The sequence below is a fragment of the Sinocyclocheilus grahami genome, unplaced genomic scaffold, assembly GCF_001515645.1.
Source record: "Sinocyclocheilus grahami isolate Dianchi unplaced genomic scaffold, SAMN03320097.WGS_v1.1 scaffold810.1, whole genome shotgun sequence".
Taxonomy (NCBI): domain Eukaryota; kingdom Metazoa; phylum Chordata; class Actinopteri; order Cypriniformes; family Cyprinidae; genus Sinocyclocheilus; species Sinocyclocheilus grahami.
In genome coordinates this window covers 390,323-415,642 of record NW_015505989.1, presented here as the reverse complement: position 1 = coordinate 415,642, position 25,320 = coordinate 390,323, and the positions used below count along the sequence as shown (strand labels likewise).

The window sequence follows — 25,320 nt, the reverse complement described above, 5'->3', positions numbered from 1 at the left end:
AAAAATGGTCCATTTACTTCTTCCAGTATTGTATTAATATGTGTGATGTCTTTCCAACCCAGCAGCGTTCTGTTGGTCAGCTTGGATTAGTAATGAGCAGTTCACCAGTTGCATGGGAAAGTCTTTCACCCTCATGTGAAATTACCGATCACATGTATTCCTATTGAAATGACTGGATTCCGCTTATGAAAATTTACCGAACAGCCATAAATGTGCACTTTAAGTTGTACAGTGATGAATAGGATATAAGAAATATATCCACCTTATTCTTCAACGCAGAATTAAGCCTGTGCGCGAGACTTCCGGTTCATTAGCCGCTGTAGGGAAATAACGAGAAGAATAGCAACATGCAGTAGACGGTAAAACTGTTTGCACTACAAACCAGTGTGTTTAGAATTAAGATAATACATTAAAATAATATGGTAAGACACCAATATGCAATATCAAGCAGCAAAACGAGCCGTTTTGTACAGCTAAAAATAGCTGGAAGCGAATGACACCGGAAACCAGACACACAAAGTTTCCCACTCTTACAGGAAAAATAAGGTGGACACAATATTCACTATGGTGCTGCCAGCGATATCAAATTAAGAAACCACGTGAATATAACCATCAGACTAGTGTCAACTTGTGACTTCTAAGAAAGTTCAGTGTTGATGAGCTTGATTCAATAAATGAGATTCATATCTCAAATATTCATCAATCACTGTCATTTGTTAATGTTTTAGTAAAAAAAAAAAAAAAACTTTTGTCCTAACACAATGACAAAAAGGACAATCATATAGAATTATGAGGAAGGGTCAAAAGTCTTAAAACTTTTTTTAATTTTTATTTTTTATATCCTCTATCCTAAGGGGCCGTTCACACAGAACATGTTTTTCCATTCCAATGCACAACATTTCCATCATTTTTCGCATTACATGTGAGACTATTGCTTTCACGTCGTTTTGCAGCGTCTCGCACATGAGTGCCACATTTTTAAGACGCCGTGTCAAGTTAAAGAATTTCAACTTTTAAAGGCAGCGCCGCTCATTAATGTCAGTTCCAAAACAGTGGACCAATCAGAAGAGCCCGGAGGCGGGGCAAGCGTTGTGCGCTTTCGACCAACTTGGTTTAGTGAAGTGTATCTCTTTTTGTTCACATAATTTTCCCCCTAGCATCATATTTTTTTCCCCCTAGCATTATACCAAGTCACTATGTAAAATTAAATGGTTTCAGTTGAACTTTTACAAACCTCGGAGCGAACACATATAGATATATTACCCAGCCCTAAATGTTGAATGTTTCAGAACTCACTTGTTATAGTGACTTTGGTCACATTTTAGTTTTGTGACCAGTTCTCACTAATAATTAACTGTTAACTACACATTTTGCCTCGATAAACTCCTAATTTGCTGCTTATTAATAGTTAGTAAGGTAGTTGTTAGTTTAGGATTAAAGAATCTAAAATATAATCATGCAGAATAAGACATTAATATGTGCTTTAAGTACTAATAAACCGCCAATATGCTAGTAATATGCATGCTAATAATTAGCTAGTTAATAGTGAGAATTGCTGCCTAAACTGAAGTGTTACCGTGACTTCAGATACACTATATGATGTAGGATTTTGATGAGATGAAATCGATCAAGATGCAAGCTATTACCAGGGGCTGGTTGCATAAACTGCTTTGACTAAAAAGTTAGTCTGGTAAGACTGGTCATGACTGGTGTAATATGTAAAGTAAGACTGATTAAGACTTGACTAACCGCTAGTTGGTCAAACTAAAGACATAGTCTTAACATAGTGGCTATGTTTATGCAGCTGGACCCAGACCGGGGAGACACAATTGTTTTTGGTGATTCCCATATTGCATCTAATTGCCTCATCACCACCTGGGTTTACTAATGTTTTTGACGTGCTTTCCCTCTGGACTTGGTGAAAAACTGCATCTGGCCCTTTAAGGACACTGACTGATGGTGTTGGCTCAGACCCAAGTGGGGGAGGGCATGCGTTTACTGAGAGACAGCAGCTGATTGGCTGCTGCGACTCTTAATGTCACAGAGGGGAGTGGCTGAGTGGCATAAAATAACATGTCCTTAAATGGGCTCTGGTGGACTGCACCATTCTCCACAGCACTCGGAGGGGTGTTTGCTCTCAGCGAAAAGATTTATGTAGGCAACTTGTTACTTCATGTGGATGTAATATTGATAAAATATAGAAGGACGAGTTTGTTATTAGTGTACACTTTTTGGTTATTTGGTTAACTTTTTTTTTTTTTCCATTTTGATGGTCCAGTGGTTACTAAGATTTGTAGGTTTGGTATAGATCCTCATGCCTTAGTTAGTCCTGACCTGCATGTTGTAGCTGTGCCTCCTCTGTTCAGCGCAGTGGTTTGTTCCTCAGACAGACTGTAACCTCCCCTCCCTGAGTCAGGTTTATCTCAACTCCCAGGAAATACAGCAGCGAAGACTGAAGTGTGAAAGCTGCCGATCGAGAAACTGTGTCTCCGGTGTGGACGCTACTAAACGAGAGGGAGCCAAAGCTGGGAAGAACCATCAAGTTGTCTGGAATCTTCTCTCTCAATCCTCTTCCAATGCTTCATTGGTTGAGGCCATGGCCTCTCAGTCAGGGTAAGCACCAGCCATGTTCTCAGTGAGTAACTCCTGTAGTAGTCACGGCAAAGTTTTAGGCCTCCTCGTAACAATTTACATAGCGTTCGTCTCTTAATTAGTTTTATTTCACAGACTTTAATTCCAAACTGAATCTTGTCTTTTAAATTGGTCTTGAAATGAGCAGTGCACTGTAGCAGCTTTGCCAAAGAATATTCTAGACAGGCCTGACCGATCATAATCTGGATTATATTACGGTCTGAAGCACCTTTGAATATGAAGATATCAAAATGATTTGGGGGAGCATGCACAAAAAATGCTTTTCAGGATAGAGCATGTGTAGAAATCAGTGTGAAAAATGTAAGACGTCTATACCTAATGTTACACACTCATTTAATGCTCTGACCAAATCAAAACATAAAAGTAATTCTTGCCCACTCTCTAGAAATCGAATCATTCCAGTCAAATGAGAGACTTCCCAGCATACGTGCTGACTGTCGTATGATCACCACCCTGGCCTCAGTTTGACATTTGCATCATAGGATTTAAAGCCCTGCAGACGGCAAGAGAGCCGCACTAACAGTATCTAACACTCTCAAATGTGGATTTAACCAGGTTTTGCCATTTCTTACAAGGTTAGGCCACCCAAAAATTGAAAGTTAATTTTTAGTATAGTATCAACCCTCTGTGCACACCTTGGCAATCGAATTGCTGTTGGCTAGTACATTGTTTTTGTTTTGTTTATTTAAAATAGAACTCTTTTGTTACAATATACACTAAAGTTTGGGGTTATTAATGTTTTTCTTTCTTTTGCTGTTCTTTTTCACATTTTTTTTCATCAAAAAGTATCACAGGTTCCCAAAAAATATGAAGCAGGCACAACTGTTTCCAACATTGACAATAAATCAGCATATTAGAATTATTTCTGAAGATCACGTGACTCTGAAGACTGGAGTAATGATGCTGAAAATTCAGATTACATCAGCGGAATAAATTGTTTTTAAAGTATATTAAATTAAAACCATCATTTATAATAATTTCACAATGTTACGGTTTTCTGTATTTTTGATCAAATAAATGAAGCCTTGATGAACAAACATTAGACTTCTTTAAAAAACTAATCTATTTTATATTTTTACATTAACTATGTAATCAATATTCTATTTATTAAAGCCAAAACTCATCAAATTAGTGTTTTTAAGCGGTTTACCGTCAAAATAATAACTCAAGGCCGCAACAATTTAAACAATATATTTTATTTGTGAACTTATCTTCAGCTATTATTTTTAATAGCTAACTTTTAACTATTTTTGAATTTTTCGGATCATCAGTCATCAAAGCTCGGTAAATATTGGTCACAGACACAGAGATTTACTTTTTAAATTTCACCAAGCTGATTTCAAGTCTTTTTTTGATGTAAGAAAGTGATTATATATCTAAGTGTGTGAGTTGTTTACTTCTTAATTAGTCTTCCCATTAATGCCATTATATTGTTCATTCAGACTGATTCGTGAACGCAGAATGTGCATGAACACAAGAGGCGGGATTTATCTCATGAACCAAGCATAGCTGATCATAATCAGTTATATCCAATCATATCATTGCCTCCTTTAATGTGACTTTCCCTCATTCATTCTCAATTACCCCCCACCAAACTCACCGCACGCTTTAGTGGGTCTGTTAAAACTCAATGGGCTCAGGGGAGACGAGAGAGACGTGCTGGCGTCGCTGTAGGACAGTATTACTTTAGTGATTTATGCACTTTTTAATTATATATTTTGTAATATTAGAATTTGTATTTTTGTAGTACAAATGTTTTTCATCCAATTTTTTGAGGAGGCACTGCCCCTGTATACACACACACACACACACACAAATTAGCTTATCTTCGTAAAATGGCACAGCTTTTTACTAAGATACATTCATATGTGATATGATCTGCAAGAAGAACTACACTTTTAACAAGAAAAATCAAGCAAGCATTTTCTGATAGAACTTCAGTAAGTAGAACCCAAACGTGTTAAAATGTTGTGAACATGTTTTTTTTTATATTTGTCATATTAACTGAACTTCGGTCTGGTGGTGGTGCTTGAGACATTGTTGGTCATTCAATGTTTTAGTAAAACAAAAATAACAATAATTTGGATATGTTAATACTATGTTTCTACTACTAATAACTACATAAAACATGCTAAGGTCTAAATTTAGCCAAAGGGATTGGCGTTTTGTGGATTAGCTCCGCCCACTACTGAAGGAACCTTCTTCTGCTTGTCCTTCACTCTAACGGAAACACTGACAAGTGAAATCTAACAATGTATTAGCCAGTGGCTAATGATAGACATTATGTAGTCGCATATCGTGGAAATGTAGTTGCATATGTGAGTGATTTACATGCATTGTAGAGGATTGAGTTTAATGTGTCATGTGACTATGCTTCAGGCCAGATTTGGAGTGTTGCAGAACACAGTTTGATTCTTGCATGTCGTATGAGAGATCGTAATGTGGAAAGTTCGTATTTGCAAAACTATGTACGTCAAGCCCAAAGTATACTTCTCTTGTCTGCGTAAAATTTTTTCCCAAATTCCATATCTTCTGTTTTTATTTGTCTGGATTCCATTTTAAGGTTAAATAAAAAATTGCATGTCTGATTAATCGAAATCCTGAAACTTACGTCATTACACTTAACACGGGTAAAGCTAGAAAGCCATACAGGTTGAAACAATAAGGAGGCGAGTATATTATGACGGAGTGGGGCCCTGAGCTGTTGGGTGTTTTAATAAGCAGTGTGGAGAGAAGGTTTAGGTGTACACACCGGTTCATCAAAGAGGATAATTCATGCTTTGTCAGAGATGGTTTGACTAATTGGATTTTGTTGCAGTGCAGTGTGTGTGTCATTGGTCATTTGAGTGGTTTTGTCGTGCAAATGCGCTCCTATTAGCACATTCATTTCGCTTTCTCGACACGGCTATCAACGTCACAAAATAAACCTCTCTGTTACCTTGACAGGATCTAATGCATCAATAGGGCCTTTCGCACTGCAGGAACCTTTTCATAGTACCAGAAGTAATTGTGGAACTACCCACTTTTTGGCATTTTCGCACCGCCGGAACTGGGTGCGATTTTAGTACCGGCTGCCTTTTTCGAGAACCAAATTAGCTCCTGTGAGCAGGGTCTAACCAGCACAACTGGTACTAATCGTGACGTAAGTAGACATTGATTGGCCAAACGCGTACGGAAACGCCCTCACCCGCCATGAGTTAAAACGCAGTGTAAACATACTGTAAACATTGTGTCGACTTATTTCGCAAGTATGGAGAACAGCGATAGATGGACGGACGCTGAAGTGCAGGCACTTGTAGCAAATGTAGCACTGCCAGTTGTCGTTGGAGATTCTTAGTCCTCCTTTCCGTTCTTTCAATCGCTTTACGTATACGTCGACATTTCATGTCCATTATTGTGAAACCCGCGAGACACAGCTCCGATCACAGCGTCCTCCATCCTCCTGTTGTTAACGTTGTTCTTCTTTGTTTCCGTTGTTGAACGCCGCGCACAAATGACGTCGCTGTCGACCGGCTTACGTCACTTCTTAGTACACACTGTCGGTGCGAATGCAACCCTTTAAATGGTACTGGGAAATAGTTCACGCAAAATCATCCCAGTACTTTAGTACCGTACATTTAGTTCTGGAACTAAAGCAGTGCGAAAGGCCCTAGTAGTGACTCGTCTGAAAACTGCATCTAAAAACACTCCCTCCCCCCGACGTGACGCCGCGCAGTGCTGATCTAATCAGTCATGCTTTCCTTCTGAAAGCAAACGAGGAGATCTATTTAACTGCCCAGTAATAACACTTATTTTTTTTATTTTTTTTTAACTTTAAAACAGTTTGATTAAAGTGTCCTTTAATTTACCCATGACTCTTCTTTCTTCCTTCCTTTTTCTTCACTTCGCACCATTGATTTCTCAACCCTTGTTGAACCAAACACACCCCACATATCTCACGTAACCTGTAATGTTAGCAGTCTCTCATGTCTTAACTTTTGAAACAACCGTGACTCGTCTGAAAACTGCATCTAAAAACACTCCCTCCCCCCGACGTGACGCCGCGCAGTGCTGATCTAATCAGTCATGCTTTCCTTCTGAAAGCAAATGAGGAGATCTATTTAACTGCCCAGTAATAACACTTATTTTTTTTATTTATTTTACTTTTAAACAGTTTGATTAAAGTGTTCTTTAATTTACCCATGACTCTTCTTTCTTCCTTCCTTTTTCTTCACTTCGCACCATTGATTTCTCAACCCTTGTTGAACCAAACACACCCCACATATCTCACGTAACCTGTAATGTTAGCAGTCTCATGTCTTAACTTTTGAAACAACCTTTTTTTAAAGGTTTCTGTGTGCTATAGAATATCGTTTCATCCATTGTGCTAAATATTGGCTGAATGTGTAACTACTTTAGTGAGTCCTGTTATTAGCAATGACGCACAGGGCAGATAATGAATATAATGTTGGGTTAGCCGAAGCACGCAGTGTAAGACAAAGATGGACAGAATTAAAGTCAGTATTACCAATAACTGTGTCTAATTGAATTGTAACATTTGAGTTCTGCTACATGACTGTTGTCTGTTATTCTGAGAAATGGCCCAGGTCTTGTTTTCTGAAGGGAAAGCACATCTGCTTGTCTCCAGTAATCCTGTCCATTTGTTTCCATTTGTTGTTCAAATATGTAACTTTATCTTGGAAGATGAAGGTGTAGATCAAGGTGTCAGGAAGCTATTTTTCTCTAATTCTTCATTGCTTAGTGACTCTTAGTGTCTCTGTTGTTAGCAACATGAACCGTGAAGACCGGAATATGCTCCGTATGAAAGAAAGGGAAAGGAGAAATCAAGAAATCCAGCAGGGAGGAGAGGCCTTTCCAGCTAACTCTCCCCTCTTTCCTGAACCTTATAAAGTAAGTTCATTTTGTTTCTTCTTTTTTTCCCCCCCATTTTATTATCTTTTATTTATTTATTTATTTATTATTTTGCCCTGTAGACCTCATCTAATCTTGGGTTGTTCCTTTTTGGCTTCTATGCACAATTAATCTGGCTCTTTGAGGCCTTTCCAGCTAACTCTCCCCTCTTTCCTGAACCTTATAAAGTAAGTTCATTTTGTTTCTTCTTTTTTTCCCCCCCATTTTATTATCTTTTATTTATTTATTTATTTATTTATTTATTATTTTGCCCTGTAGACCTCATCTAATCTTGGGTTGTTCCTTTTTGGCTTCTATGCACAATTAATCTGGCTCTTTAGCAAAAAAGCAAAAAACAAACACTTGATAAATGCACTGTGGTGAAACAGCAACTTTGGTCATTACGTAATTACTGGAAAAAATGTATGCGTCATGGAAACTTGAGAGATTTGGGTGTTTTAATGGTTACAAAAAAACCCTGTGAAATTTACAGTAAGAACTGCAGCTGTGCTTGCCAGAACTTTACCGTAAAAATGCCATAGCAAAATTAAGTATTACAAATTAAATTTACTGTAAAAAAACATTTCATTAAATTAAATCATGTTGATATACCAAATTACTAATACCTGTTTTTTTTTAGCATTTATAATATAATGACAACCACCTTATGTATATAAAAAAATAATGTGTATATATAAAATATATAGAAAGTGGATGGTGTCATGCGCACAAATTATACAAAACACCATCATGGAAAGGTGAAACAGCAACTTTGGTCATTACGTAATTACTGGAAAAAATGTATGCGTCATGGAAACTTGAGAGATTTGGGTGTTTTAATGGTTACAAAAAAACCCTGTGAAATTTACAGTAAGAACTGCAGCTGTGCTTGCCAGAACTTTACCGTAAAAATGCCATAGCAAAATTAAGTATTACAAATTAAATTTACTGTAAAAAAACATTTCATTAAATTAAATCATGTTGATATACCAAATTACTAATACCTGTTTTTTTTTTAGCATTTATAATATAATGACAACCACCTTATGTATATAAAAAAATAATGTGTATATATAAAATATATAGAAAGTGGATGGTGTCATGCGCACAAATTATACAAAACACCATCATGGAAACTCTAAAATAATGCAATAAACATTAATTAAACAACGTAAGATGTAACATAAAACCCTAACCCTAAAAAACTTTCACACTGGGAATTTACGTCTCTAAATTTCACTGTAAATTATAAGATGACTTCTATTTTACATCCAAAATTTCAACGTGTAGAGGAAGGCCAGTGTAATAAGATATCGCCGTTATATAAAATGCAGAATTGCAACTAAGATGCTTCAAAGTAATTGCTAAATTGAAACATGCATCCAAATTTAAACATTATCCGGTGACAGCTGGCGGTAGGTTTTGGAGGAAAACCGTTAGAAGCCGTTTCCAATCAATGCTGAAAATCTCGAAACGGGTTTCATTTGCTATTTGAACCCTAACGGTTATTACAGGGCATTTTATAGGTAAGTACTTGCATTGTTAGATGCATCAGCAGTATGGTTGCTTATTATAAATCTGTCTGGCTAATATAAAATGTCTGCTAGTTAGTGGCGGGTTAACTTCTTGTCCTAAATGTGTGGTAAGTGCTCAGCAAATGTCTAGTTATACAGGGATAAGCATTGTGTGGTTTAGTTTGCAGGTGTGAGTAAGGAAATAACATTCCCGATAAGAACTGGTCATCGAGGAACGTATTTTACAGTGCCGTAGTCAAAGGAATTACATCAGATGATCTCAAGTGATGAGAGAGAGGAAAATAGTGTTCCATGAAATATCAAGATAATACTTTTATTTTGTTGTCCTTGTTGGTTGCACACAACAACATACAAGAACCTGTCAGAACTTTTGAAGCTTTGTTAATTTTGAATTTAATGTTTGAATTGTTACATTTATCACAATTTCCACCCCTATAGTTCAACTTTGTTGTTGTCGAAAAGTGGAAATTTAGCTATTTTTGTTTTTGGATATGTTTACCCAACTTTAATATTTTAAAAACCTCATGAAATTATCTGACGAGCACAGTGTCTTTGCTGTGTTGACACATTTCCTTTTTAAACCGGAAGTCTGGGCGGGACATACAGAAGGACTTTTATTGTTTTCGTTTTTTGAAACCATGTTCTGCTACTCTCTCTGTAAAGTTTATTGGATGAAGTTTGGAGTGGAAATGTGTCATTAATAATTTGAGTCTATTTTTAGTATAGAGGTGATCCAACATCAGTTGCTGCAAAAACCAATTTAATTTAATCGCATTCCTTCTGACCTATTTCTTTTTTTTTTTCTCTTTTTTTTAGATAGTATTTCAGGATGTGAAATACTATCAATGGACTAAAACTCTACATTCATGGGTTTTTTTTCAAACTGGGCTGATAGAAAGCTGCAATGGGTGGAAAAAGGACACGTATATAATAGTCGCATATGTTACAGTAAAGAAGATTACAGTCTCTCTCAGTCTAATCTTTGCCGCTAACCAGCTTTGCACAGCGGTAAGTGCTTTACTTTGGTGGTGAACCTGTCATAGGATGCAAGAAATGCAACCTGACAGGTAGAGAATACAGACAGCTTACAGTCCCGTTATTACCGTCATATTCCCTCTGGGATAAGATGAAGTGGTGTGTACTAACAGTGGAAAACCCCTGCTTTGACATGTCGGGCTTGGACGCGATGTGCTACTTGTTTATTCTGGATGAACTCATTGAGGGCAGTAGTGCAAAAAATACTTCACATAATGGTCTGCTCCTGTACGCTTGACTCAAACATTCTGGACAGATCAAGTTATAAAACAGGACAGGGAATATTGAATCCTTGTGTCTTATTTGTCATATGATTCAGTATCGTCTCTAAATCATGTTTAATTGTAGCAAGGATCAGACAAACAAATGGGGAATGTCCACAGTGGCCATGTTCCTGTCTCTGACATTACTAGATTTATGGAAGCACAGTGTAACGTGCAGATGAAAACTACTTTGCCAGCAGCTGAGGAGTTGTTTACAGATGTCTTTTTGACTAATTTGTCTTCACGTTTCAAGTCATATACATTTTAGTGGATATTTACACACACATCCACTAGTAAAGGACTGTTTTTACACTGAAGAGAATAATTAAAGCTAGATACAGACCTTTTGATTCTCCAAATTTACCATTGTAATTTAAATGGTTTCCGTAGTTTTAACAGTGGTATTTGTAATAAGAACCATGGTAAGCACAGACTAAACCATGCATGATTTTTCATAACATTAACTTTAACTGAGTTTTATAATAAAAACAGTAGCCGAAGACATTTAGAAACTTCAAATACAAAATATACAATTCAGAAACTGCCATAGTTTAATAATATTCAGTGATGCACCCACATTTTGGCGGCCGAAAGAGCATTTTTTGGTTTGAAATGTTGTCTCAATCAGTGATTCAACGGAATAAAGACGCCATTGAAACCGCTCGTAAACAATAATGTCATGTAAAGTCACATTCACCGCGGGACAGGCATTCAAAATCCATAAACTCAATAGTCAGCTAGAAAAAATAACACCATAAAGCAGCATTTTGCTAAATATATTGCATATTCATAAAGATTTTTACCTAAACTGTTACCTTCATTATTTAATGTACGTTTGAGTAAATCTGTGAAAATTGTAGAAACACTGTTATTAAATACTGCCTTATGTGCAATTTAAATGTTTGTACAACTTGACCGTATGTAATAATGTTGATAAATTAATTGATTATTAAATATTTATTTTTGGTTTTTGGCCAAGTGCTTCCTGAATTTCCAGTTTCAGCCCAGAATTTTTATTTGCGGTGCATCACTAAAATAACTATATAATATTATATGAAAATGCAATGTTTCTTCTAAAATACCAAGGTTAATTGAGTTAGTATTACTACAGTAAATTAAAGAGGGCTGGCGAACATTGTAGTGGCACCAGTTTGACTTTAAGCAGCAAAAAAGTTTGTAAAATGTGACCATTTAGGCTCCGATCAGACAGAACGTGTTTTTTGCAGCGAGAGGCACCTTTTTAAAATGGTTTTCTATTGGCAGTGAGAATTTTGTGTGCTGTTTGTGCGCCTCGTGTTTTTGTAGGAGTGCTCGGAGCACCTAAAGATGAAAAAATAAATCAACTCGCCCGAAGTCATTCACTTTTTTTTTTCCCCTTTGTCCAGTCGAATGAATGGAGAGGCGGGCCTGAAAGTTTCTGCTAATATGACGGTTTACTTAACGGCAAACCAAAGAGTTTAGAGTGCTTGCGCTATAATCCTTCATTTGACTGACAGGACAGCTGATTCGGTGGTTCCCTAGCAACATTAAAATAATGCAGTGCACTGCTCTTTTCTAAATTAAAAAAAGTCAACCACAAAAAGGCAGTGTGGTGTGCCTCGTGTTTTCAAACTTGAAAAACGTGTTCTGTCTGATCGGGGCCTTAGTCAGCCTGAAGCCCTGTGATAGACACGTTTTGAAGTTTGTAAAATGGCACACACAAACTTGAATCCTTGTGTTTGAGTTGTTGCTCTCGTACTCATCTCCAGTCTTTCTCACCTTGTCCTTTTCTCCCAACAGTCCTGCAAGGAAGATAAACTCTCAAGTCGCATCCAGAGCATGCTGGGAAATTACGACGAGATGAAGGAGACCATCGGTGAACCCCCAATGCCAAAGCTCATTCCCAAAGCCTCCAGCTCCTCCTCGGACGATAAATCCGGCCAGTACGGTGACCAGCGTGGAGGCACCCAGAGTCAGAACAGTAAATGGACTCCTGTCGGTGGCATTTCTTCCTCGTCCTGCTCGTCCTCCTCAACTTCTGCCCCCTCGCAGAAGCGCTCGTCCGTGCAGGGCAGCCACGGCAGCAGTCAGCGTAGCGGCTCCAGCAGCGGCGGTCAACGGCACGAGCGAGACTACAGCAGCAGCAAGAAGTCCAGCAAGCACGGCTCCGAGCACAAATCCCACTCCAGCCCGGCCAAGGGCTCCATGAGCTCCGGCGGACACTCGCGCGGCCGCAACAAGTCGCCCAGGGACAGAGAAGCCAACTGGGACTCGCCCTCAAGAGTTCATTCCTTCTCCAGCGGACAGCATCCCAGCCAGAGCTTCCCGCCCTCGCTCATCAAACCCAGCTCCATGATCCAAAAACCCACCGCTTATGTGCGGCCCATGGACGACCGGGAAACGGCCGAGCCCAAGACCTCCTCGGAGTCGTACGGCGGTCAATCACACAGCAGTGCGGTGGGAGAAATGAAGCCCAGTGGCAAGGCTTCCCTCACCAAGCTCAAGATCCCGACGCAGCCAGTCGATGTAAGTCGTGTATGCTTTCTTTTTTCCCCTAATATTGATAAAAGGAATCACATCATAATGAATCCAATTTCCCTTGATATACTGCGGTAAAACAGAGCTCAAAGGTAAACGACAGTGGATTTCTCCTTTCATTTTTCGAAAGTTTTACCTGCGAACTTGTTGCAAAATTAGTCTTTCTGACATTGAAATAGGCTATTCATGTGATTCTCACAAATCCCTGGAGTTTTTCATCTATATCTCAAAGGAACTGACTGTCTTCAGACAAGTTTTTGTTCGCACTTTAGTTTGGGGACCAATTCGTAGTATTAACTAACTATTACCTATGACTTTTGCCTCAATAAACTCCCAATTCCTAATATTGATAGAATAGTTAGTAAGGTGGTTGTTAAGTTTAGGTTTGGGGTTTGAGGATTACGGGATCTAAAATATGCTCATGCAGAATAAGGCATTAATATGCGTTTTATAAGTATTAATAAACCACTAATATGCTAGTAATATGCATGCTAATAAGCAGCTAGTTAATAGTGAGAATTGATCCCTAAACTAAAGTCTTACCAAGTGTTTTTGGTGACACTTTACTAAAAGCCTTTATTTATAATGCAATATGAAGGTATTTATAATGTGTTATATCTTTTCATAAATAATTATAACCATAAAATGCATCATAACATACTTTTTTTTTAATGCATTATACTTTCTGGATGAATAGAATTATATATAAAGGCTTAAAGTAAAGTGTTACTGCATATTTTTCTTCTCACCTCCATATGATGCCGAATATAGTGTTTATAAGTGCAGCGCTGCTTTGTGTAAGGGGTAACCGCTATATTTCTGCTGTAACGTAAGCGCCACCTACTGTCAGAGATTTGCATTCTCAGTCAGTCACTAAATGTCTAGAGGATTTTTGAACAAACTAATAGGTCTGGGGAAAAAAAGACATATCATTGACCACATTGCAGTCTTGTGCCTCTGATAACAATACACAGAAGTCGCACAAATGCATGTTTTTATGACATGTCTTAAGTCACTCTGAATGTGTCCATAAATAGTTATAAGCATTTTTTGTGTACATGCTAGGTGTCGCGGTGAGTTAGTTGTATAACTGTGGCCTTTCAATTCCTGGCCATTCGGTTGGATCATACACACTTATAGCATGGAAGAAAAAAGCAATCAGCAGTTGTTTAGTCATAAAAGTAAGTTATACAAAGCAGAATACAAATGTTTGTCCTGATGACTCAAACATCAAAATAGACCATTTTCTTTGGGATTCGTTGCAATGTTTTGGCTAGCTAGCATAAAACTGCAAAACTTTACTGGCTTTATGCCACCGTTTAGCATGCACCTTTAGGAAAACAATAATGACCTATTACTATACTAATGTTATGACCTCTTTACAATAACATTAGCAAGTTGCATGTATTATTGCTCTACTCGAGGGTTTGACAACTTAACAGATTAAGTTATACTCGACCTGTGGTCAGAAGCAACACTGTATATTTGATTGATGATTCTGTGCGCAAAGATCTGCATGCTTTCGTTCGTTCCTGCAGGGTCCAGTGGGAGATGCGAGCTGTGTAGATGAAATTTTAAAGGTAAGAACTATTTTATTACCTGTCAATAGTGAAAGAACAGTTCACTGAAAAATTTAAATGGTTATACTTTACTTTGCTAGCAAAACATGTTCGCAATGCTTAGCAGCATGTTAAAATATGCTAGCAGCGCCTAGCAACATGCTAGTAACAGTCAACAATGTTAATAATGCCTAGCAACATGCTAACAACACTTAGCTAAATGTTAACCATTCCTAACAACGTTAAAATGTTGACCGCAGACTAGCAAAGCCTCGCAAACATGTTAGCAACACTTAGCAATATGTTAACATGTTAAAACAGGTTAACAATGTTAAATGCTAAGAACATGCTACATGTTAAAGATGCCTAGCAATGTGTTAAAATATGCTGAGGACATGCTAGCAACACTTAGCTTAATGTTAGCATGTTAACAATGCCTAACAACGTTAAAATAGGCTGACAACAGACAAACAAAGCTTGGTAAACATGTTAGCAACACTTAATATGTTAAAACATGTTAACAGTGCCTAGCAACATGTTAAATGCTAACATGTTAAAACATGCTAACAATGCCATGATAACATGCTAGCAACCCTTAGCTAAATGTTAACAACATGCTAACAAATACCAGCAACATGCTACAGTATTTTAGCAATGCTTGCCAACATGGTAAAACTTGCTGATGGCTTTGTTTAATGCAGTTTCTTATTGGTCTGATGAGGTCTAATAGGGTCCGAAATAGTCTTTCAATAGTCAGAGTTCCTCTGATTTTATCTGTCTTGAGGAAAACCTTTAAACTTCAAGGTTTTAAAACTCTCTTAACCCAGACAGCACACGTACGTCTGTAAGATGTCTGTTAAAGATCTCTTCATCTGGAAAGCATGTGCTGCATACAAACATCTGATAGACGTCTTTAAGATGTCAGTTTTACATTCAATCTAAATCATAAGCATCTTAAAGACATCTTCTAAACGTCTATGTGGCATCTGATAGGACACGTAATATAGACGTATTGCAGATGAGCAAACACTCTAAAAAAATACATCTTGCAGATGTAATGCAGACATCAAATAGACGTCTCTGTGATGTACGTGTGCTGTCAGGGAAACTATCAGAGCAGGCTTTGTCAAGCTAGCCTCATAGTTTATGGTCTCTTTAGTTTCTCTCATTACTCTTCTCAAAGAAAGGCACTTTTCTGACATTTTCCTTACTTCTAATCATTAATAACATTGTTCAAAAGGGATTCGTAAAGAAAGCAACTGCAAGAAATGGCAGAAAGCACTTAGAATTCATAAAAATGTGTTAATGTGGAAATGTTTTGGTTAACGCTGCCTCGCATGTAATATGTGTCCCTGGAGCACAAAAGCAGTGTTAAGTCGCTGGGGGATATTTGTAGCAATAGCCAACAATACATTGTATGGCTCAAAATTATACAGTTTTCTTTTATGCCAAACATCATTAGGATATTAAGTAAAGATCATGTTCCATGAAGATATTTTGTAAATTTCCTACTGTAAATACATTAAAACTTAATGTTTGATTAGTAACATGCATTGCTAAGAACTTTAAAGGTGATTTTCTCAGTATTTTAATTTTTCTGCACCCTCAGATTCCGGATTTTCAAATAGTTGTATCTTAGCCAAATATTGTCCTATGCTAACAAACCATACATCAATGGAAAGCTTATTTATTCAGCTTTCAGATGATGTATGAATCTCAATTTCGAAAAAATTACCCTTATGACTGGTTTTGTGGTCCAGGGTCACATATGTAAAGTGTCGCTGAGATCTCAGAATGAAGGTGCAAATGCAATTCGACTATAAAACATCAGCCATGAAACGCATGTTAATGACGCCTCCATTGAGTTGTCAAAGCATTGAAGGAAAAGATTGTTCAAAACGAGCTTAAGCTCTTTCGATTGCATTTTTGTTTCTCCATCAGGAAATGACTCAGGTCTGGCCTCCTCCGCTAACAGCCATTCACACGCCCTGCAAGACAGAACCATCAAAATTTCCTTTCTCCACCTCCAAGGTCAGAAATGAAAGGCTCACAGAGCAGCAGGACACCTGCCGCACACTCACCTCGGTCCATTTTTATCATGTTTGGAAGATATAATAGAAACAATGAGTCATTCAGACAACAATAATGAAAAAAATACCTACATGCATAAATGCTAAAAACACGCAAAACCATATTTAGACCCATAATCTGCACAAAGTCTATGAATGTCATTGCATTCGTTTGTTCAGCAAACAAATGATGATATAGTTTCAGAAAGTGTCCAGATTCATTTTGAACTTTTATATCTAACGTTTTAGCTTTTAAAACCAGTGCAACAATGTCATGTGTAATAAATGTATAACTGTTATCTTTGTTGTAGGATGCCCAGCACCTGTCTTTTGGGGCACAAAGTAAGTTCTAGAAATCATTTTATGAGACCGGCTCTTCGCTCTTTTGTAGTGATGCATTTTGTGTACCTGTCGGGCTAGTTTTTTTTGGTGTGTTCCACACGTTGGCAGCAGTTTGCCCGATTCAGCATGTTAAATCTGTGTCGGGGCCGTCGGTGAGAGGGAGAACTCTGATTGAATGTTCATTTTAGTGAACTAGTCGGTGCACAAGTGATGAAAACGAGCGAGAAGTCCATGCTAGAGACTTAGTAACTACTAGCTAGTTTAATAAGTGTACTTTATTTGGTTGCACCATTTGTTCTTAAGGCAGAATGTAGGTAGTAGGTCATAAACTCTATAAAAAAAAAAAGTAATGCATAGTCAGATATGATGTTTACCCTCAAAGATCCAATAGCAAACACATGCAGAAGTTATATTAACATGCTGTAAATTTCAGTTTATCCTTGATTCTAACTACTTTTGCGTCATGCAGCTAATGGTAAAAATGGCCTTCCATTGATTTCCACTTGAAAAAACATTGTAAGAATTTTTATTAGTTCTGTCAGTTAAAACATTAACTAATTAATCAAACATTTTCCTGTGACTGATTAATCGCACCTAACGTTAATTAGGAGATTCAATGTGAAAATATAATTATGATAACAATTTTTAATGTAGAATCAACAGTATATGGCAGTATATACAGTAAGTGTTTGTATAATAGCTTCTTTTTACTAAGTACTATAAATGAAGGCAAGTATCACCAATACTGATGCCTCCGTTACTGATGGATGGATTTTTTAAAAATCAATTACTGGGGATAAAATGAGTAAACACTGAAGTTGTGCCATCATTTTTTACATTTTAATAGGCCTAAACTGTTACAGAACATTAAAAGAATATTGTAACTTAATTTATGTGAGGTATTTAAGTGAACGATCTTCACATAAAGCCATTATAATAAATGTCACATTTAGCTATGCCTTTAATATAGTGTGTTGTTTATAGTGTATATAGTAATATAGGGATGTCATTTTATTTTCCACATCCATTTTTGCAATAAGAAAACTACTTGTTAAAACCTTTGGTTTTAGTTAGTTAGTACCAACAAAAAAAAAAAGTTTATTTTCCTTTTAGCAGCGCAACCTATAATGCGTCAAACATAACACACAATCAAACATCATATATAGGTTAATCTTAAAATAAAAAAAAAATAGCAGTTACCTTTCCTGTTCGCAGCACAACCTGAAATGCGTCAGTCAATGTTTTTATGCGAGTATAGGTCCTTATAATAGTATTTCTTATTTATATTTATTCATAATTAATAATTTTACTTATTTCAGCAATTACTGTACACCTGCATGTATTTAAAAAAAAAAAAGAATTGAGGTAATTATTTTAATCAGAAAATTTACACATTTTTTACAGCCCTAAATGATGATGTAAATAACATTCAGAAATTGTATTTGAAATTAATAGCAATAAGTAAATACTGATGCAAAAAAAAAAAAAGAAAGAAATTTATTACTGATTTTAGGCACGCTGTTTAGATCGGGTTTGTGTTGAAGAGCCACTAACAAAGTAATTTTTCACAATGTTTTCTTTCTTAAAATGCGAGAGATTGAAGTGAAACGTGAGCTCATTTGGTGCAATTCAGTCAATCTTCTATTTTATTCCTCCTGCTCATGGACTTTGGAGTAAATATTTAGTTTATACATGGTATACAAAGTTTAGTAGTGCATTTAGTAGTGTGTATGCTGTAACGTAGTGCCTCTTTATGTCCAAACTAGGCTAAGTTGTAACTCGCGCACAGCAGGTGCAAACGGCCCTACGTGAATCTTGTAAATGACAGGTAAAAAGATGCACAATGCTCATTATGGAAGCTTTTGGTAAATACTCTTGCTCAAGGTATGTTTTGTCATCATCTTACTTGGATTTTTGCCTTTGCAAAGTTGTAGTGAATGCATGAGGAAAGACGTAGCCAACAAGAAGGTAATCAATTTGTATGTCTACCCCAGTAACAACAGTAATAACAGCGAGGCTCCTGATCGAGACGACACCAGCAGTCACAGCGGTTCAGAGAGCAGCTCCGGCTCTGACAGCGAGAGCGAGAGCAGCTCTACAGACAGTGAGAACAACGAGCCACCTCGTCCTGCGTCACCCGAGGTGAATCGCCTGCACAAACACAACCTTCACACGCACATGTAGATCAACTCATCAGGTCAAGCGCTGATTTACTGCAGAGCAGGATTGCTCGATTATAATAAAGTATGTAGGTTTGAGGATCGTTTAAGCCATTCCGATTCTGCTTTTCGGTTCCAGTTCTTACCGGTTTTGATTCCAATAGGGTAAAACATTTAGATATCAAACATATTTATTCTGTGTCTTTTTGCAAGCATTTTTTTGCAGCTGAATCCCATGACCAAAAATCAGCAGCCTACAGAATAAAAAATAAGCAGCAAAAAGGAACTTTTGCTTATGGGTTTAACAAAAATAACACTGCAAAAACAATTAGACTAACTAATAAAGATTGTCAATATTATTAAAGACAAGTAGACAGTCAGTACAAAACTAAAATAAGAACCAATAAACGAATTAGCAGTAGCACAAATAATACAATACAGAAATTGAAATCAAATTTAAAATAACACTGTAGGTTTTTTGTTATAAATAAAATGTAGATGAATCTTTATTAAAGTTAGAAAAATTGTTATTCAGTCAAGATCAGGGAGTGATTTTTCTTTACTTTTGTTCTTTGACTGCTGTCACTTTAAGACCGAACGCACAGATCCAATACACTGATGCACATGCGTCGTTTTTCTCAACGGTTTACATTCACTTAAGACAAAACCAACTGTTTTTACGAGTGTATTTTAACTAAGGCTGTCAGAATTAACACGGTAATTGTGCGATAATTTTTTTGTTTTCAGTTTAACACGTTAAAAATATATAACACAATTAATGCAGCACGGAGTTCTCTTTCAGAGACAAAAACACACAACATTTTGTCAAAATGCACATTTTTGGTGAGTGACCTCGTAAACCTGGTCTTAAATGAGTTAAAGTCCTAAATGACCGTAAAGGGAGAAAACTAGAAGTGTGTCAGATCCGCGTAACGTGCGTCAGGTTTTAAAGAGACAGCGCTGTTTTTAAAGTGAAACCTGCTGCAGTCTGTCATTGATGGAAATCAGAGAACAAAAGAAAAGAGAATTAGTCACTGCTCTGCTCGCTGATTCACTTTTGTAGCTTGAATAAAGATTTATCTATATGAGGCATCAGTCACAGTATTGGTATCGATGGTACTGGTCTTCATTAATAATAGGCTACTTAGTAAAAAGATGCCATTAAACACATATGTGACCCTGGACCACAAAATCAGTCATAAGGGTCAATTTTTTGAAATTGAGCTTTATACATCATCTGGTACATCAAAGCTGAATAAATAAGCTTTCCATTGATGTGTGGTTTGTTAGGGTAGGACAATATTTGGCCGAGATACAACTATTTGAAGATCTGGAATCTGAGGGTGCAAAAAAATCTAAATACTGATAAAATCATCTTTAAAGTTGTTCAAATTAAGTTCTTAGCAGCGCATATTACTAATCAAAAATTAAGTTTTAATATTTTTACACAAGGAAATTTACAAAATATCTTCATGGAACATGATCTTTACTTAATATCCTAATGATTTTTGGCATAAAAGAAAAATCTATAATTTTGACCCATACAATGTATTGTTGGCTATTGCTACAAATATCCCCCAGCGACTTAAGACTAGTTTTGTGCTCCAGGGTCACATATTTAAAATATACCATCTTTATGTTGTTTCTACACTAATACAGAGATTCAATGTGAAATTATAACAATATATTAATATGCAATTCATTGTGATTAATTACATGAAAATGTGCAATTATTTTTTTTTATTGATTGACAGCACTAATGTTAGCGTAATTGTGTATATTTGTGTCCAAATTGAGTTCTCTTGCGCTTGAATGTTCACATTAAAATGCACAACAATATGATGCGTGTATATTAGGCTTGCCGCGATAGTGTTGACGGTGATACCAGTGTTAAGCCACAACACCGTCACGGTTGCGTCACTTGCCCACCGTTATAGTAATAAAAATAATATAGTTCAGTAAAAGAACAGACACTACAATTAAAAACTGAACGTGGCTGCTCAATGCAGCGTGCCGAACGACAGTCGCATCACAGATCAGATTTAATTTCTCCAGTGAGGAGAGTGAGTCTAGCTGACTGAGAAGAAGAGTGAGGCGAGACACAAGACGATCGCGGATGATTTAGTGTCGAAACGAGATGCAAAAGCTCCTGTTTGGCAGTATTTTGAATTTTGAAAAGCCTGTTGACTTTTGCCGTTTATCTAAGCTGATTATGGAAGTTTTTTTTAACATTCGTTTCTTATTTAATTGGTTCTACATTGTTTGCTGATTTTTACTTTATTTAAACTGTAATTTATTTATTTTATTTGACATCAAGGTGTATTCCGTGGCTCCAAGCTTTCTTATTCGTTTTGCTAATAAACTTTCTACGTTTTTTATTTAATTGGTTATATATTATAAATTTTTACTTACTTCCAGTTTTGTAACGGCCAGCAAGTCCCGCGAGTTCATAGAATCCGACTCGTCATCGTCGGACTCAGAGGGCAACGAAAGCGTCCCCTCGTCTTCGCAGACGCCGAGAGAGCAGTATGCCGAGAACCCGTCTGTCCTGTTCTCGCCCATGCTTTCCCCGCTGAGTGACCAAGAAGGGAGGCTGCTGTCCAGACTGGTGGTGCAGATCGAACTCGGTCTGCTGTCCAGAGTGCCTGGTCGAGTCTACAAGGAAACGGAGGTGAAAGCGGAGAGGAGCTCCCCTGCTGAAGGAAAAGACTTGCAGAAACAGCCGGGAGAAAAGGCAGCCAGCAAGGGGAAGAGAAAACACAAGGTTGGTGGAAGCTGTTTTGTGGGGATTTTATTTTGGGGTATATTTAAAGACACTGCTTCAGCACCTCTTTTCACCCTCTGCCAGAAACGCTCTGTTGTAGATCCGATCTCGTTAAACGCCCACCTTCCGATCACCCAGTCTGTTGTGATTGGTCAGCCGCTTAAAGCATGTTGAGCATGGGTTTTGGTTGTATGCTTGGTTTAATTGTAAACGCACATTATTGTTCAACAGTTTGGGGTCATTAAAAAAAAATTTTTTAAAGCCTCTTATGCTCACTAAGGCTACATTTGCTGTTGTGAGATTTTATTGCAATTTAAATATCTATTTTCTATTTGAATATATATTGTAAACCGTAATATATTCCTGTGATCAAAGCTGAATTTTCAGCATCATTACTCCAGTCTTCAGTGTCACATGATCTTCAGAAATCATTCTGTCAGTATGTGCCCTTGCCCTTGCTGTACCAATTAAAAAAAAAAATCGTACTATTCTTAAACATTTGAACGATATTGTACCTTTTTATTAAATCTTGTTTCTCCCACAGAATGATGAAGATGGTCTCAAACCAGACAGCAAGAAGTCCAAACTGGATGAAAAGTCATCGCACAAATCCAGCAGTAAAGAGTGAGTTCATTCTGCTTTAATCCCTCAAATTTTAGAACTGAAAAGCAAATATTCATGTTGGTGAACTTTCTGTACATGCATTATTTTAATATTTAAAATTATTATTTTAAATCTCAACTAAATTTTCATATACCTTTGAGCAAGCAACTGGAAGATCTTTGCCTTTAAACCGCTGACATGTCCATCCAAAATGTTTTAGTGAATGGACATCAAATTTTAACAATGTGTATTCCATTGGTGCAAAACAAGTGTCTTATTTTGATTGCCAAGGGACACATTTAAAACAATTCTAGTTACAAAAATGCACCAATGTGTAATATCCTCTTTTACTTTTATATGCCGGATCACATGTATCTGCAAATTGTAGTAAACCATAAATGTGACCCTGAACCACAAAACCAGTCATAAGGGTCAATTTTTCGAAATTGAGATTTATACATCATAAATAAATTTAAAAAACGCTGAATAAATAAGCTTTCCATTGATTTATGGCTTGTTAGGATCGGACAATATTTGGCCGAGATACAACTATTTGAAAATCTGGAATCACCACAAAACCAGTCATAAGGGTCAATTTTTCGAAATTGAGATTTATACATCATAAATAAATTTTAAAAACGCTGAATAAATAAGCTTTCCATTGATTTTATTTGTTTTTTTTTTTAAACACTGGCTTTTCGTTCTACAAAAGCATTAAAATGCATGACATTGTGGTATATTATAGTTTTTGGCATATTCTTTCTGGCCACATAAATATATATGCTTATGTAATATGTATGTAAAAAATTATGTCTTGAAAAGAGTGAAAGGCTATTTTCTATTGCACTAAATTGAATAGTAGACCATTACCCTCTCACATCAGTAGAGTCTTTAGAGCAGTGTAAATAATTGTCCCGACTGCTTTTGTGCTCCAGGGTCACAAATAACTTGTGAATTGACATTGACTTCTTTTTATTTATTTGTATTTTTTTTTTAAACACTGGCTTTTCGTTCTACAAAAGCATTAAAATGCATGACATTGTGGTATATTATAGTTTTTGGCATATTTTTCTGGCCACATAAATATATATGCTTATGTAATATGTATGTAAAAAATTATGTCTTGAAAAGAGTGAAAGGCTATTTTCTATTGCACTAAATTGAATAGTAGACCATTACCCTCTCACATCAGTAGAGTCTTTAGAGCAGTGTAAATAATTGTCCCAAGCTGTTTGGTAATCATGTTAAATGTTTTCTGTAGCTCATCTAAGCGTGCTCAGGACAAAGAGAAGGAGTCTGCGCCCTCTCCTTCCATCACGCTGCAGCGGACGCCCAAATCAGAGCACCAGGGCCGCAAGCGGACGCTCAGCCAGTCCTCCGCCTCCGTACCCAACAGCAAGAGCAGCTCCAACTCCAAACACCGCAAAGGCGACGACAAGCCCTTACGCAGGGATGCCAAGGTGTGTTTGCGCTTGTGGCCCTCTGTATGCTGCCAGTGTTTACAGTCTCTGCCTTTTGCGCAACACGTGTATGTACAGTGACGTATGGAGGGTTTTGCAACACTTATGTAATAATGCAGTACTAAACTGACAGTTCTGTCCCGTCAGCCTCAAAGCAAGGAAAATTTCATATTTTTAATACGTGCATAGTTTTACAATCTACATAAATGCATATGTGCCACCTTTTCATTGTATTTGTGTGTGTCTATGTACATGCCTTTGCTTAGTATTTTCTAACTCTTTAGACTTTGTTTTGCCATAGCGAGGGGTTCTGCGAGTCTCAACTCAGAACAGCAAGTCTTAAATTCATAGTCATGTTATTAAATATTTCATGCATTTACAAAAAAAAATTTTTGTTTTCTAATAGAAACATCTAAACATTTACCTGAGGTGCAAATGTAAAGCATGCCTTTGCTTAGTATTTTCTAACTCTTTAGACTTTGTTTTGCCATAGCGAGGGCTTCTGCGAGTCTCAACTCAGAACAGCAAGTCTTAAATTCATAGTCATGTTATTAAATATTGCATGCATTTACAAAAAAAAAATTGTTTTCTAATAGAAACATCTAAACATTTACCTGAGGTGCAAATGTAAATATTAAATATTTCATGCATTTACAAAAAAAAATTTTTGTTTTCTAATAGAAACATCTAAACATTTACCTGAGGTGCAAATGTAAAGTCTTGAAAAATTGAACAAAATTAAAGTGTTTAAGCTTAAAACATCTGCCAGTGGGGAATGAAAACTTGTTTTCCATTTGAATTAAGTTGATTTTACTGAGCCAGTCAGCAGATATTTGTTTTTTGTTTCAGTCACAAACTCTTGATCGTCTTGGATCAGTTTCTCAGAAAGCTAGACTTCTTTTGTCATTATAAATGTATCTTGATTTACGAATCCTTAGACATTTATTAAGACGTGTTTTTTTTTTTTCTTCCCAGGAGAAAAGCTCTAAAACAGAGAATCCCATTGCAGTGCCGCCTCTCTCTGATGGCTCTAAATCTAGATCCAAACTCCTGTTTGAAGACCGGTATGGAGATTTTTCATCTTTTGTCTGAATAATTAAGATCCTTTTACACTGTGTGATTGTGATAAAAGCTTTAATGTTAATCCGATTTCAGTTTCTCAGAAAGCTAGACTTCTTTTGTCATTATAAATGTATCTTGATTTACGAATCCTTAGACATTTATTAAGACTAGTTTTTTTTTTCTTCCCAGGAGAAAAGCTCTAAAACAGAGAATCCCATTGCAGTGCCGCCTCTCTCTGATGGCTCTAAATCTAGATCCAAACTCCTGTTTGAAGACCGGTATGGAGATTTTTCATCTTTTGTCTGAATAATTAAGATCCTTTTACACTGTGTGATTGTGATAAAAGCTTTAATGTTAATCCGATTTAATGGTCTATTACTATGAGAAGTCAGACCTTTTTTTTTTTTTTT

The 25,320-nt window shown here is 36.7% G+C and overlaps 1 protein-coding gene across 1 annotated transcript in view; it reads left to right on the top strand.

Annotated features, from left to right (window-relative positions):
• The first annotated feature begins 2,363 nt into the window (after nt 1–2,363).
• Nucleotides 2,364–25,320, top strand: part of aff4 (AF4/FMR2 family, member 4) — a 33,735-nt gene continuing 10,778 nt past the window's right edge. The window contains exons 1-11 of the mRNA XM_016246746.1: nt 2,364–2,613; nt 7,419–7,542; nt 12,155–12,880; nt 14,431–14,472; nt 16,393–16,483; nt 16,833–16,866; nt 18,857–19,042; nt 21,440–21,785; nt 22,330–22,409; nt 23,650–23,848; nt 24,824–24,912. Coding sequence (XP_016102232.1) covers nt 2,597–2,613; nt 7,419–7,542; nt 12,155–12,880; nt 14,431–14,472; nt 16,393–16,483; nt 16,833–16,866; nt 18,857–19,042; nt 21,440–21,785; nt 22,330–22,409; nt 23,650–23,848; nt 24,824–24,912 — 1,934 coding nt within the window. The 5' untranslated portion in view covers nt 2,364–2,596. The remainder of the gene's footprint in view (nt 2,614–7,418; nt 7,543–12,154; nt 12,881–14,430; nt 14,473–16,392; nt 16,484–16,832; nt 16,867–18,856; nt 19,043–21,439; nt 21,786–22,329; nt 22,410–23,649; nt 23,849–24,823; nt 24,913–25,320) is intronic.